Below are 14,406 nucleotides of genomic sequence, written 5' to 3'. Positions count from 1 at the left end.
CAAATATTTTCTCTTCTGAATGAGTGGAAAGTGGAAAGTTAAAAAACAACTTTACCAACAGTTTTCTTTGTTATAAGCAATTTTGCAGCAAGTTTCTCTTACAAATGTCCACCGATCCAGAGGTGTAGATACGCTTGTAGAACGGATGACCATGACTTTTTATACCCCCTACATAATTGTATAGATTACAGACAATTTTATTGGTGACAGCGGATCTTTATGCAAAATAAAAATTTTCTAACTGAATTCTAACTGCAGTTTATTTTCTTTCTTAACACTAGGTTTACGGGGCTCTAGAAATATGTAACTATTTCACATTATGTTATAAACATAACGAGAATGTGTCCATCAAAATTTTTGGCCATTTTTCCAATAATACCCAAAGAAATAAAGGTAAATAATTCCTCAGAGAAGCATCTTAGTTATCGCGAATTAAGAATATTAGAGCCCGTCATTTTGGCGATTCCCGTAAACCTACTGTTAATATGATTAATTGGTTGGAAAAAGTATAACAGAATTTTTAATTCTTCTAATGTTTTTACTGTTTTAATTTACACCTACTCAATTTCGTCACAAATGCATAAAATCCGCTGTCTGGTGATCTTAATTCACATTTATTTGTATTACCTTCAGTCATGTAGTTATCCATATATTGGGTGAAACGTTGGAGTAATTCGAGCTTCTCTTGCAAAATAGGTGGAACATCTTCTTCCTTATTGTATCTCGTTAATTCGTCCTCGGTAGTCATATACTCCACTCTTCTTTGCAAAGAGAAATCAAACTTAAAAAATGGAACGCGATGAACAGAGAAATATTAAACCCCTTGTGCTTCGATCTTTTAAAGAGAATATTTTGAAATTTCTAGACTAGAGAGTTCCTATTGTATTCTTTACAATACAAGTCTGCAAAGCTTTCACCCATTTCTTAGAACAACCCCGTGTGTATTTATACAGAAAGAGGGTACTGACCTTCTGTCATGTGTGTAACTAATTTTCGTGTTATCGTTGAAGAGAACGCCAACAGATTTATCTGAAAGCTGGAAGCTTAGACCATATTTATTCGAGTAATCGATCCATTTAGTGATGAAAAGCGGCACCACATCTTCTACGGCCGGAGGATTCTGCATCATATTCTTGTGGTTTATTTCGGTGATGCAAGCCTGCAGCGCTCGATGCATTTGCATACTCTGCGCAACGTATCCCATCTTTTTGTGATCCGGACACAATATACTGCTCAACCGTTGCCTGAATTTCGGGACCTTCGGAAGCTTACTGGCTAGCCAACTGATCACTTTCGATCCTTTTCGTAAACTCTTCTGAGATCGGCTCATCTGTTGTTGCGGTTGCTGTGGTTGATGCTGTTGCTGTTGTGGCAGTGACTGGGGTTGTTGAGTGTGCAGTGTTTGTTGCTGGTAGGGATGTGATGCCTCTTGTGTCAACATGTTCGGCCAAACCTACAAAAATTTAGAAAAATGTCTTAATACAAGGATGTCGATAAAGAAATGAAAGGGAGGCTGTTCTACAATATCTTGTGCAACAGAGTTTGATGTACAGGGTGTATAAAAATTATATGTCACGACCACCATAGAGGGATTCTATGTATACATTTAGATCGGTAGAGATCTGTTAGAAAAATGCCCCGCAAAATTAACCTTCAGTTTTTAAGAGAACGGTTGACTTGAGAGCCAAACTTCCTTTCAGACTTTTGTTCCCCGCGAGGAGTACTACATATACAATGCAATAGGAAAATATTGACCTTGATTTTCAAGGTCAAGGTCAATTTTCGGGCCATTTTTTTAATAGATCTTCACCGATCCAAAGGTGTAGAATCTCGCTATGGTGATCGTGACATATTATTACTATTATTATTTATTTAATGCTTTAAACTATGTCTCCCTATGTGGCCCAAATATTAGAGGCCTGTCAATTATTTTCGATTTTATTAAGCGACTTGCAATTAAAATTTAATTTCATTAAATTAATGTAACCAAGTAGAAGCTATACATATAAACTAGTTTTAAGTTAAGTTAAGAGGCTGACAACGTTCCTGAAGGGTTAAAGAACGAAGGAAGAAGAAGAGAATCGATCGAAGAGCCGTACTTGATTTTTATTGAGCTTCTGGTTCCTGGAGGTGGTGGAGTTGGAAGACGGCGACGGTATGGAGTCAATTATGGTCGTGTGTGGCATTTTATAGCAACAGGTATGTGACAACGAGGCTGGCACGTATTCCTTGGTGAGATAAGCGTGTTCCTTGACCCTCTCCAAGGACGGTCTAAGCTCCGGATTCGGTTGCAGAAGCCATCTAATCAGGTCCTGCCCGCTCCGGCTTGCTATCGTGTCGTCGACTTCCCGATAATGATTATTACATATCCTGTCGTAGGTCTCCTTCAACGTTGCCGTATCGAAAGGTGGTTGCCCTACCAGTAGGGCATAAAGTATGCATCCCAACGCCCAAACATCCGCCTCGTAACTGTACGCCTGTTTATACAACACTTCCGGTGCGATGTAATTCGGTGTTCCGCATATTGTCCTGCGCATACAAATGAAATATTACGATCTCGGTCGGATAAGGCGCCAGGACGCGTGTTAACCTCTTTAACCCTTCCGACCCGACCTGATGCAACATGATGAATGTTCGTCTTTTTATGATTCTACGATACATATACTGAATAAAAACCGTATTATTATTATATACATAATATCTTATTCAATCATTTTTTGATTTGTATTTATAAATATAAAGATATCAAATCAATGCGCGAAAACAGTGTGCGTCTTCAGCTGTACGAGGGGACGGACGCCGGACGTCGCGGCGTACCTCCGTCGGGTCGGAAGGGTTAAGGGTGTAGACTCTCGTTTCCAGGATTGCAAGGGTGTGGGATAAGCCTTCTCATCCTCGATAATGCAAAGATCGGGTTTTTCAGTAGTCAAAAACGCTAGATGACAGATCAATCTAGAACGCAATCGCCCTCAAAAGTCCTATTTTTACGTTTACGAGACGTAATTTGCGTTAATTGGAAGCATAAAGCTGCGCATGTAGCTATTTTTATCAGGGACCAAAAATAACGGTTATTCTGCCGAATAATGCAAATTAGGCTTCGTAAATGTAAAAATAGAACTTTCAAGGGTGATTGCAGCCTAGGTTAATCTTTTGTCTAGCGCTTTTGACTACTCAAAAACCCCATCTTTAAAACGAGTCTACCCCCTTAACTTCGAGTAGAACCCTTCTCTCAGATCTTTCTTTTTACCGGAGCAATCAGCGGAGAAATTGAAACACAACTTTTTCAGTCTGTCGTTAACGGATTCGGTCGTAAATTTTAGGAATCACAGTTGAAATGTGTGCTCAAGGATTTAGTATACTCGATAAAATATCTTTTTCAACATAGAAAAGTAGACATTCAGTTTATCGGTTCTAGGTGTGCGCAACCCTCTAAGTCCTAAGTAAACGAAAGATCAAAAGGTTTTCTTGGGACTACAAATTTGGTCCCAAGATTTTCTACTGTACGGACGGAAATAGAGAGATAACTTACACACGTCTGCGTTGTCCGTCAGGTCTGGTTGCCAGTCCGAAGTCCCCGATCTTGACGATCATATGATCAGATAGGAACATGTTGCCTGGCTTCAAATCTCGATGGACAACTTTCTGAGAGTGAATATACGCGACCCCTGTTACCATTTGTTTCATATAGTACCGTGCTTCCGGCTCCGTGACTTTGCCACGGTACTTCAGCACGTGCATCAAGCTCTGCCAAACAAAAATGACAGAGTTTACTATTTTGACAATCTACATTCTACGCTGTCGCGAAGAAATATTTAATTTATCGCTGGAAAAAATGGGGAGATGAAAGACATGACGTGATTGAAGGATATTTTTATGTTATTCACAATCTATTGGACTGATCAAGGGAAGATCTACAGTTTTATTTAACTTCCGTTTTCTTACAGCTGGCTTCGAAAATTGTTATTTTGCATTATTTTGATATTTTCTCCTGTATTTTAGAGTTTAATACATTATTTAGTTTTTTCAGAGAACTGTTCGTACAATTAGTGTTTTAACCCTTAGCACTCCGGTGGTGACTCTGAGGCGCAACCAAAAATTGCTGTATCATTATTTAAAATATTGTTTACACTATTAGATATATTGATATCTAATTAATAGACGACGGATTTTATGGGTTTATGACAAAAATGAGCAAGTGCAATTTGAAACAGTTAACGCATTAGAAGTACAGATAGCCTTCCTACAACACGGCATCCTATAACACTGTTTCGCTCTAACTTCTTCAGCTACTTCTACAGCACTGGATAACATGATTTTTGTTTCACATATTTAAAAACTAAATTACCTTAAAATAATGACGGGAAGAAATAATGAACGATAGTGCCTTTACGTGAAAATAAATAAATAAATTATAATTGACTGATTTATAACAGTATTCCGATGTTATAGCGGTTACATTAAATAACATCATTATTAAGGTTACATTAAATGAACCTATCTACCGTGTTAAAGGAGGATTACCTGTATCTAAAAATACTGTTTTATTATATTCAACCTATCGAACATATTAAAAAAGAAAATCAATTTCCATTTCACTCCAGTTTGTTGCAATTTAGGTAGAAAATATTTATTTTGCATAAAGATCCGCTGTCTACTAATAAATTGTTAAATATTTCAGTATTGTATGCGGTACTATCTATATCAATTTCGTGTATCCACCAAATGAAAAAAATCATTGAGAATGGAAATATTCTAGGTCGGAAGAAATTTTCGAGTTAAAATAGCTCCGAGTGCAAAGGGTTAAAATATTCTCGTCCGCAGATGGTTGACTTGTTCAGCTGTTTAAGGCTAGTCTTCACAAATTATACGAAGGAAATTTGATATAATATAAAGATGCGCGATGTAATAGTTAATTTCCAGTATCGACATCGTAGTTGGAAGCCATCTAGCAATTTTCTTGTTGGTTTACCACGCGACGAAGCGAATATGTACACCGGTATAGTTAATGATTTGAGAAGCGGTTAATAATCGAGCGATTAGTTGTCGTTCCAGTGCATCCTAACGGTACAAACAAGTGGACAGATCAGCTATGGAGAGTGCAAGTGCTCGTTCCCTTTTCTGACCGCAGAGGAATACCGTGATTTCGTACAGCGACGATTCTCCTCTAACAATATTATAAACACGAGTGATCTTTTCAGATTGCAATAAAACTAAAATTAAGGAAGTAAACAAATTCTATCATTGAAGTCTACTATCAGTATGCCAGATGTATTATTTTTCCACACACCGTTGTACTAGCTTCTTGAAATTTCCTCCCAAAAATTCTTCGTCAATTCATTTTATTAGGAAATTTTCACGTGTATTCCAATTTGATGGACTCCTTTGAAGTATACGATTACGAACGAAGCAATAAATTATTGAAGATTACTATCAGTATGGCAGATGTATTATTTTTCCACACACCGTTGTACTAGCTTCTTGAAATTTCCTCCCAAAAATTCTTCGTCAATTCATTTTATCAGGAAATTTTCACGTTTACTCCGATTTGATGGATTCCTTTGGAGTATACGATTACGAACGAAATAATAAATTATCTAATGAGGTATCTATTTTTGAGCAGCGTACAAAGCCATCATCAAAGACCATTCAAGGCTCGATGTGGTAGTAAAATCAATTTTCTTACATTAGAGAATACGTGCAAAGTGTTAACTACTTGCATCCATTTTGCAGGCTTTGCATAGCTGAGTCACGTGCGCGTTTTTATCGTCTACAGCTTTATTCGAAACTGCAGTAATCTACTATCTACAGTTTTCGATGTACATAGTCGGTTCATCTTGATAAGCAATATTTTCAAGTACTCCACAGAGGAGATGGGGTTAAGTCTGAGGATCGAGCTGGTCACAGAACGTGTGAGAAAAATCTTTTAAGAAATATATTTTCACTGAATGTTACAATTAGACTGCAGATCTTTATGCATTTATGATTTGTAAAAATTTTCAAACCATGCCGCAGTATCAAAGTCGACAGAATTTGGTACGATTTTTATTTATTGTGCACCTACAAAAGTGGTTATCAATGAAAATAGGATTCTATTTGGTACCACTTTCTTACAATTTCTCTACAAAAATTGAGAATTCCATAAACATCCGCAGTCTAGTTATTGGGTTGGCAAGAAAGTAATTTTGGTATTTTAAGGTGAAGAGAAACCCAATTTTTTTTTTCTTATTCAACTGATGAACTGTAATCAATAAAATATTTTCTTATTTATTCTTTTTGACAAAAATTATCGAACGAAATGGGTAATATCTTATACATTAAAGTACATTGCTTGAATAAAAAAAAATTGGGGTCTATTCCGCCTTAAAATACCGAAATTACTTTCTTGTCAACCCAATATAATATACGGACGTTTCTCAAGAAAGTTCTGCGGTTCTACCAAAAGCTTGTACAACTCTTTCGAACACAGGTTGAAATATCTTGGAGTAGAATGGGTTTCGTGCGAGGGAAGATTTTTCTCAACTAAAATAGACGTCCGCGCGGGTCACAATCGACCCGGTCCCGGCGGTGCTCGTCTTCAAAGATTCTGTGCGAGGGTGAAAGGTCCATCATTGTCGGACCACCGAAGAACGGTTTCAAAGGTTCTCTTGTAAAGCATATCTATTCCAGGACGAACGTATAAATTCGTGTTGGCTGTAAAGAAGCGAGCGACGGAGCAATTCCGTTTCTTTAAATGGACCGTAAATACTGACGCAGTCCCTGGGTTTAAGCGTATGGCTACGGGCCTTTGAGTTAGCTGCGGCTGATCTCTCTGACTATGTTTCCGCGGGGAAGAGCGAGGAGCTTTTATCTAACAGGTACGCGAACTTCTCTCATTCTTCGAATACAACGGGGATCCCGGGGCCCCGACACGAAAGGAGACGGTTGGGAAATTCTTGCGAGCGTATACAGAGAGAATGTACCGTAGGAAACTGCGCGCACGGGCAGGTTAGGCATGGGACATACGATACCTTTCGAGGACAGGCTTCCAGAAGCATGTACACGTTCAGATTATCCTCGAAGTAGTGATACATCTGGACAACGTTCACGTGATTCAGCTCTTTGTGGATCATGATCTCGCGGGCGATCTGTAACCAATAGATCATTATTATTGTTTCCGTTACCGGCGCACAGTAGCGTATTTGGCCGGAAAACCGAAAAAAGTCGATTTCTAAATTTTTGCGTAAGGTGCAGTGGGGTAAGTCCGCCCTAGTTTTTGCGAAGTTGGACTTTAAACTGATGTATTTTCAGTCTGGTATGTAAAAACTTAACGTTCTTGGTATTCTTGGTATGAATTAGTACTATGTAAGATTCTAATTTTGCTTGAAAATTATCATTTTGATAGGATATTGTACAAAGTGTCAACTAGGACGCACTTACCCCGAAAATGGGGCAAGTCCGTCCCTGAGAGTTGAAACTGCTTTTGAACCTTGTTTCAAGTGCTACGGGGCAAGAAAAGAATGATTAACAAGCCTGCTATAAAATTCTTCTTATCGCATTAAATTATATTGTTTAGTCTTATAGTTGTTCATTTTTAAGCACACAAGTACTTTCATGCTGAAATATGAAAGGGGATACAGTGATATGAAAACAAAGTTTAAAAATGCTTTCTAACCTTATTTCAAGTGCTACGGGGCAAGAAAAGAATTATTATCAAGCCTGCTACAAAATAGTAATATTTACGGGCTAGATCATCTTAGTGTTTTTCTCAATAAATTTTTAAAAATACAATAAAAACGGTTTATTTAATGTAAACGTACATATACTACATCAATAAATACAAGCTAGAGAAATTTCGTTCATATTATAATAAAAATAACCAATTAACGGACTTGCCCCGTAGACGGGCTCTATTACTCTATTACCGCGATTTTTCAAGGGTTTCGGATAAACTGAGGAAAAAAATGTTCCGAATAAAACTTGAACAGCATTTAAACATGTACAAATTTCTATATACAAAAATTTTTTTAAACAAAATATAAAAATCACTTTGATTTTTTAAGTATTAATATACAGGGTGTCTCAAAATTAGGTCCGGAGCCGAAAATGGGAGGTTCCTGAGATCATTTCAAGCGACATTTTCCTTTGAAAAAATGTCGTCCGCGGCTTCGTTAACGAGTTATTAACGAAAAACACGGACCAATCAGAGCGCGAGCTAGACGCGTGCAGCCCGGCGCGCCGGCAGCCGAGTGTCGGTGGCACGCCGCGATGTCGTAACGAACAAAAGTTTCTCGATGATGTGAATCCTCACCAATTTCGATAAGCTTTGGATATGTTGTCAATACCATGATTCTGAACAACATTTCCCTTCACAGTTTCTGTCGATCGGCTTTAGTTTACGACATTATTGTAAAAATTTGTAATTGTAAATCGATCGATGTACTATTTCCTATCCGATTTCGATAATCTTTGGATATGTTGTCAATACCATGATTCTGAACAACATTTCCCTTTACAGTTTCTGTCGATTGGCTTTAGTTTACGATATTATTGTAAAAATTTGTAATTGTAAATCGATCGATGTACTATTTCCTATCCGATTTCGATAATCTTTGGATATGTTGTCAATACCATGATTCTGAACAACATTTCCCTTTACAGTTTCTGTCGATTGGCTTTAGTTTACGATATTATTGTAAAAATTTGTAATTGTAAATCGATCGATGTACTATTTCCTATCCGATTTCGATAAGCTTTGGATATGTTGTCAATACCATGATTCTGAACGACATTTCCCTTTACAGTTTCTGCCGATCGGCTTTAGTTTACGATATTATTGTAAAAATTTGTAATTGTAAATCAATCGATGTACTATTTCCTGTCCGATTTCGATAAGCTTTGGATATGTTGTCAAGACCATGATTCTGAACAACATTTCCCTTTACAGTTTCTGTCGATCGGCTTTAGTTTACGATATTATTGTAAAAATTTGTAATTGTAAATCGATCGATGTACATACTACATATTTCCTCGCCGATGTCGATGAGCTTCATTTCAAAGGAAAAAGATATTTAAAACATCGAATTTATAACATATTTCAAAGTCATCGAAATCGGTGAGGACCCACATCATCGGCAACTTTACCCGAACGATAGAAGAAGCACAAACTTATTGAATTAAAAACTCACTTATTCAGCCGTAAATCCATTTGACTACCACATACAACCACCACACTTTTACATAATCTTCGAATCGGTGTTTTCGAGAATCATATGATTCTCGAAAAATCAATATCTCCTTGGGAACGATTTCATTTGTTTTAAACGACGCCTTCATCGAATACATTGTACGCTGGGAGAGCACAGTTTCGCGCGGCATCGCGAAGAGCATCGAACTCTTTCCGCGTCGGAGTAAGTAATTTCGTTCGATATCGATACGAGTTATAAAAGTATGCTACGAGTTCAACAATTATGTAAAAGTGTGGTGGTTGTATGTGGTAGTCAAATGGATTTACGGCTGAATAAGTGAGTTTTTGATTCAATAAGTTTGTGCTTCTTCTATCGTTCGGGTAAAGTTGCCGATGATGTGGGTCCTCACCGATTTCGATGACTTTGAAATATGTTATAAATTCGATGTTTTAAATATCTTTTTCCTTTGAAATGAAGCTCATCGACATCGGCGAGGAGATAGTATGTACATCGATCGATTTACAATTACAAATTTTTACAATAATATCGTAAACTAAAGCCGATCGACAAAAACCGTCAAGGTAAATGTTGTTCAGAATCATGGTCTTGACAACATATCCAAAGCTTATCGAAATCGGACAGGAAATAGTACATCGATTGATTTACAATTACAAATTTTTACAATAATATCGTAAACTAAAGCCGATCGGCAGAAACTGTAAAGGGAAATGTTGTTCAGAATCATGGTATTGACAACATATCCAAAAATTATCGAAATCGGATAGGAAATAATACATCGATCGATTTACAATTACAAATTTTTACAATAATATCGTAAACTAAAGCCGATCGACAGAAAGTGTAAAGGGAAATGTTGTTCAGAATTATGGTATTGACAACATATCCAAAGATTATCGAAATCGGATATGAAATAGTACATCGATCGATTTACAATTACAAATTTTTACAATAATGTCGTAAACTAAAGCCGATCGACAGAAACTGTGAAGGGAAATGTTGTTCAGAATCATGGTATTGACAACATATCCAAAGCTTATCGAAATTGGTGAGGATTCACATCATCGAGAAACTTTTGTTCGTTACGACATCGCGGCGTGCCACCGACACTCGGCTGCCGGCGCGCCGGGCTGCACGCGTCTAGCTCGCGCTCTGATTGGTCCGTGTTTTTCGTTAATAACTCGTTAACGAAGCCGCGGACGACATTTTTTCAAAGGAAAATGTCGCTTGAAATGATCTCAGGAACCTCCCATTTTCGGCTCCGGACCTAATTTTGAGACACCCTGTACAATATACACTTTTGATTTCATAATGTTGTAGCTGACGTCAAGAGGAATCCAACGACCTACGTTTTTATGACCATAAGCCCATATTTTTCTCCGATTTTTCGGCCAAATACTCCACTGTGGCGACGCCACTGGACAGTCCACGTGGAAAAACTATTGTTAAACTATTATTAAATGAACTTGTACAAACCTTCTGCATGTGAATCTTCTGCATTCGATTTTTGGGAATAATTTTGCAAGCATATTGATTTCCATTGCTGACGTCAGTCATCAGATAAACTCTCGCAAAGCCGCCCTGCAAACAGAAATGGAGCAGTCCTCGATAACATTAGATTGAATTTAATTATTCCGAAAGCAATCAACGTGTAGCAACAGTCCATTAAACATAATTACATAAATTAATTATAATATATGAATATATCGCAATTCTTCAGCAACTCAGTATGCATTTCAATTATTGTGAGATAAAATCTACATATGCATATATTGACGAAGTTTGCATTTTATTCTGAACTTGATAAGTCATGGATGTAATAGATTTCTCTTTAACAGTGGCGTGTGAACTAATCTAATAGTAGATCAGTATTTAGAAGCGGATTTTTCATTGCATAATTGTAGTGTTGCATATGGTTCTCAATTTCATTCGACATCAGAAATTATTATCAGGAAACTAATATAATATTCAGTTCCTTATTAATGAACATTGGATTTTATGCATTTATAACAAAAATGAGAAGGTGTAATTTAGAATTGCAATCAAATTAGTAGAATTTAAATATACTGTTATATTATTTTCAACGTATTAAACATATTAAGAGAAAAAATAAATTTCTATTGCACTCCAGATTGTTGCAATGCGAGTAGAAAATTTTTATTCTGCATAAAAATCCGCTGTCTACTTATTAATAAACAGCTGGTCTTTATGCAATATTAATATGTTTAATAGGTTGAATAAATAATGTCTTAAATTACACCTACTCATTTTCGTCATAAATGCATAAAATCCGCTGTCTACTTATTAACTAATTCCTTATCGACTAATAAAACATTCAATTCCTTATTCATCACACTACATATTTCACTTTTCTCTGCAGAATCTACTGACACAGTTTCGCTAAAAAATTTGAAACACTTCGCACGATCAATAATCTCTCGGAACGAGTCGCCCGAGGTATGTATGTGGAAAGTCAGTAACTGCATACATAAAATAAGATAAAGGGAGATAAAAATGATGGTCTTCAAAACGAGAATCCCAAACTAGATTCTACAGTTTCTCCAACAGCATCCGTTTGGCGTTGCCGGAGTGAAAGGTTTCCTTCCTCTCGGGGACGCTTGCTTTCGTTCTTCAGGAACATCTTTCAATTATCGTTTATTACTTCGCCACGGTAGATTTGCTGGCAATGAAAGTAAAAACAGTTTCCACGACGCTGTGCCACTTGAGGAGTTTTGCAAATCACGCTTCTTTCGCGCGGAAACTCCTCTGGTCAAACAAATTGCGCGAGCATAACAAGCGCTCGCCTCGCTTTCGAATTTCAATAGAAGAAAGGAACTATGTATGCAAATGTTTATTCGTATACTAAGTCTTTCTTATTATGTTTTTGTTGCGATAGCGCTTTATGTTTGCTATTTGACGAGACAATCTCGCTTCAACTCGAGCACGTCCATTCCTGACTTCCCGTCATCGAAATCAAGTGCCATGACTTCTCAACCGAAGACTACCCCTGAGTGAATGTAAACGTAAACAAACTTTGCAATTTCTGTAACTTGAAACTGTGATGAGAATATTCCATTTGATAAGAATTTACAATAAATTTCTGTTTTTCATCAATTTTATACATTACGACCTTGAATGACCTTGGATGACTATATCGTTGAAATTGTCTCGAGAAGGTTTACAATCGTAGGAGTTCAGAAATATGTGGTTCTATTTAAAAAACTAAGTTGACCTTCTAGTCTCCTAAGCACCTCCACTTGAGAAAAGTGATGTAAACCACGTAATGGGCCCTAGAAACCAAACAGCTTTTGTCTGAAGCATTTCTTCCTATCTCAAAAAATGTAGAAGTTATTCAGATGGCTTGTCTTAGGTGACTCAACCTGTATACAAATTCTGTATAAATAAAAATAATCAATTTTTTGTGAAATATGAAACAGATAGCATTTCTAAGAGAATTTTTGAAGTTTTTATTAGTCCGCGGTGTGGTTACACCCCTGTACGCAGAGTTTAAGTTAACAGGATTCCTGTCATCACGTTCGTAAAATGTCGAGTTCGTTTTCATCCGTCTCGGGAGGGATTCGAAGAAACGAGGGACTGGCCATGAAAAATTCTTTTGCAGCAATGCTCCTAGTGTTTGTCGAAGGGAAAACGAAACTGTTGCAGCAGGTTCGTCCTCTTTTCGAGTCCGAACGCGTGTAAAAACGCTTTTGTGCACGAGCAACGGCGAACGGCAAGGAACGCGAGACAATGAAAATTTCGGGATCGCGAAGATTACGTTGATCACGCACGTCCCAGAAATCTCGTTAGACGACGGCGAAGCGACAGATAAAAACAGAGACGCGTGTAATAATGAAGTTCGTCATACGATCGCTCGTAAATACAAGCGGCGACAGCGTCGCGTCGGTGTTCTCCCCGGTTAAAAAGGGGGTGCGTGCATTTACTGGGCCGATCGCCAGAATAACTCGTTCGAAAATATCCCTCGACATTACGAAAACTTCGCCTGTCGCGGCTGTGACGTCACGTGATCGAAGGTACAGTATTATCCGTTCGGTTAGGCGATTACGGCACCCGCGGGGACCAAATGAAATTTTTAACGTTCACGGACGCGCGCACGCTACCGTATTCTCTACTGCACATTTTACAAATCCAATGGATTAAACTTTCATTCCCTTTTTCGTTCTGTTTTATTATTTATACGCTGACGATTTGACGAGGCTCGTTTAAACATTCCGATTAAAATGTAAGTTCTCATGAAAATTCACATTCAGAGTGAAATATCGAATGAAATTGGTTTTTTGTTGTGTTTAATAATTTTACCAAAATTTAGTCGTTAATTCGTGTTCATATAATTTGGAATTGATCTTTTTTTTCTTTATTATCCCTTATAGCAGTCTAACTCTTACTTATAGACTCCTAAACATAGCAAGGTAACTCAGTCACCACTGAAAATTGCTGTACCATTATTCACAACATTGTTTACATTATTAAATGTGTTGGTATCTGATCAATAGACTGTGGATGTTTATGCAATTTTCAATTTTCATAGACAAATTTTAAGAAAAAGTGGCATAAAATAAAATTCTATTTTTAATGGGAACAACCCCTTTGTAGGTTCAAAACAAATAAAAATCTCACTAAATTCTATCGAATTTTATATTCTATTATAGTATTTTTGGTAAATTTTGATAAGCATAAAGATCCGCTCTGTGTGTCTACTAATCAATTACTACACAATTTCAGTATTGTATGAGGTATAATATTACTAGACTGCGGATTTTATGCATTCATGACAAAAATGGCCACGTAGAATTCAAAGCAGCGGACATGTTAAAAATATTTAAGAACATCAATGTATATATTATTTTCAGCTTACTAGGATGATTAAAAGAAGAATACAATTTTTATTTGGCTCCTGTGTCCTGCGATCAATACTAACCTTTTGTATTTTGCATAAAGATCCGCAGTCTAAGTATTACATTACATCAATTTCATATCCATAAAATGAAAAAATGATATACGATGGAATTATTCTAGGTCGGAAGAAATGTTTAATTTTCAAGTTTTGTTTTGCAAAAGCATGGTGTCCCGAAACTTTTGCACGGCAGTGTACACAGGGAGAAAAATCACGTGCTGACGAAGAGAGAAAGATGAAGAGAAATGTGAGAATCAGCGGAACGGGAAATTCCTGCAGCGTCTAGCCGCGGTCGTCACGCGATTTAAATTG

General features: G+C 37.1%; 1 protein-coding gene across 2 annotated transcripts in view; it reads right to left on the bottom strand.

The window, feature by feature from the left end:
- LOC143207101 (serine/threonine-protein kinase PLK1) overlaps positions 1 to 14,406 on the bottom strand; it is a 47,274-nt gene that overhangs the window by 7,205 nt on the left and 25,663 nt on the right. The window contains exons 2-7 of one of the 2 annotated variants that reach the window (XM_076420187.1): positions 10,659 to 10,763; positions 7,008 to 7,124; positions 3,530 to 3,744; positions 2,100 to 2,529; positions 969 to 1,453; positions 628 to 761 (exon numbers count right to left, since the gene is read on the bottom strand). In XM_076420187.1, the coding sequence (XP_076276302.1) occupies positions 628 to 761; positions 969 to 1,453; positions 2,100 to 2,529; positions 3,530 to 3,744; positions 7,008 to 7,124; positions 10,659 to 10,763 (1,486 nt within the window). The remainder of the gene's footprint in view (positions 1 to 627; positions 762 to 968; positions 1,454 to 2,099; positions 2,530 to 3,529; positions 3,745 to 7,007; positions 7,125 to 10,658; positions 10,764 to 14,406) is intronic. The other variant, XM_076420188.1, reaches the window with a different exon arrangement.

The sequence above is a fragment of the Lasioglossum baleicum genome, chromosome 3 (assembly GCF_051020765.1).
Source record: "Lasioglossum baleicum chromosome 3, iyLasBale1, whole genome shotgun sequence".
NCBI lineage: Eukaryota > Metazoa > Arthropoda > Insecta > Hymenoptera > Halictidae > Lasioglossum > Lasioglossum baleicum.
The sequence above is the reverse complement of the archived record's forward strand: the minus strand, read 5'-3'. Positions and strand labels throughout refer to the sequence as shown.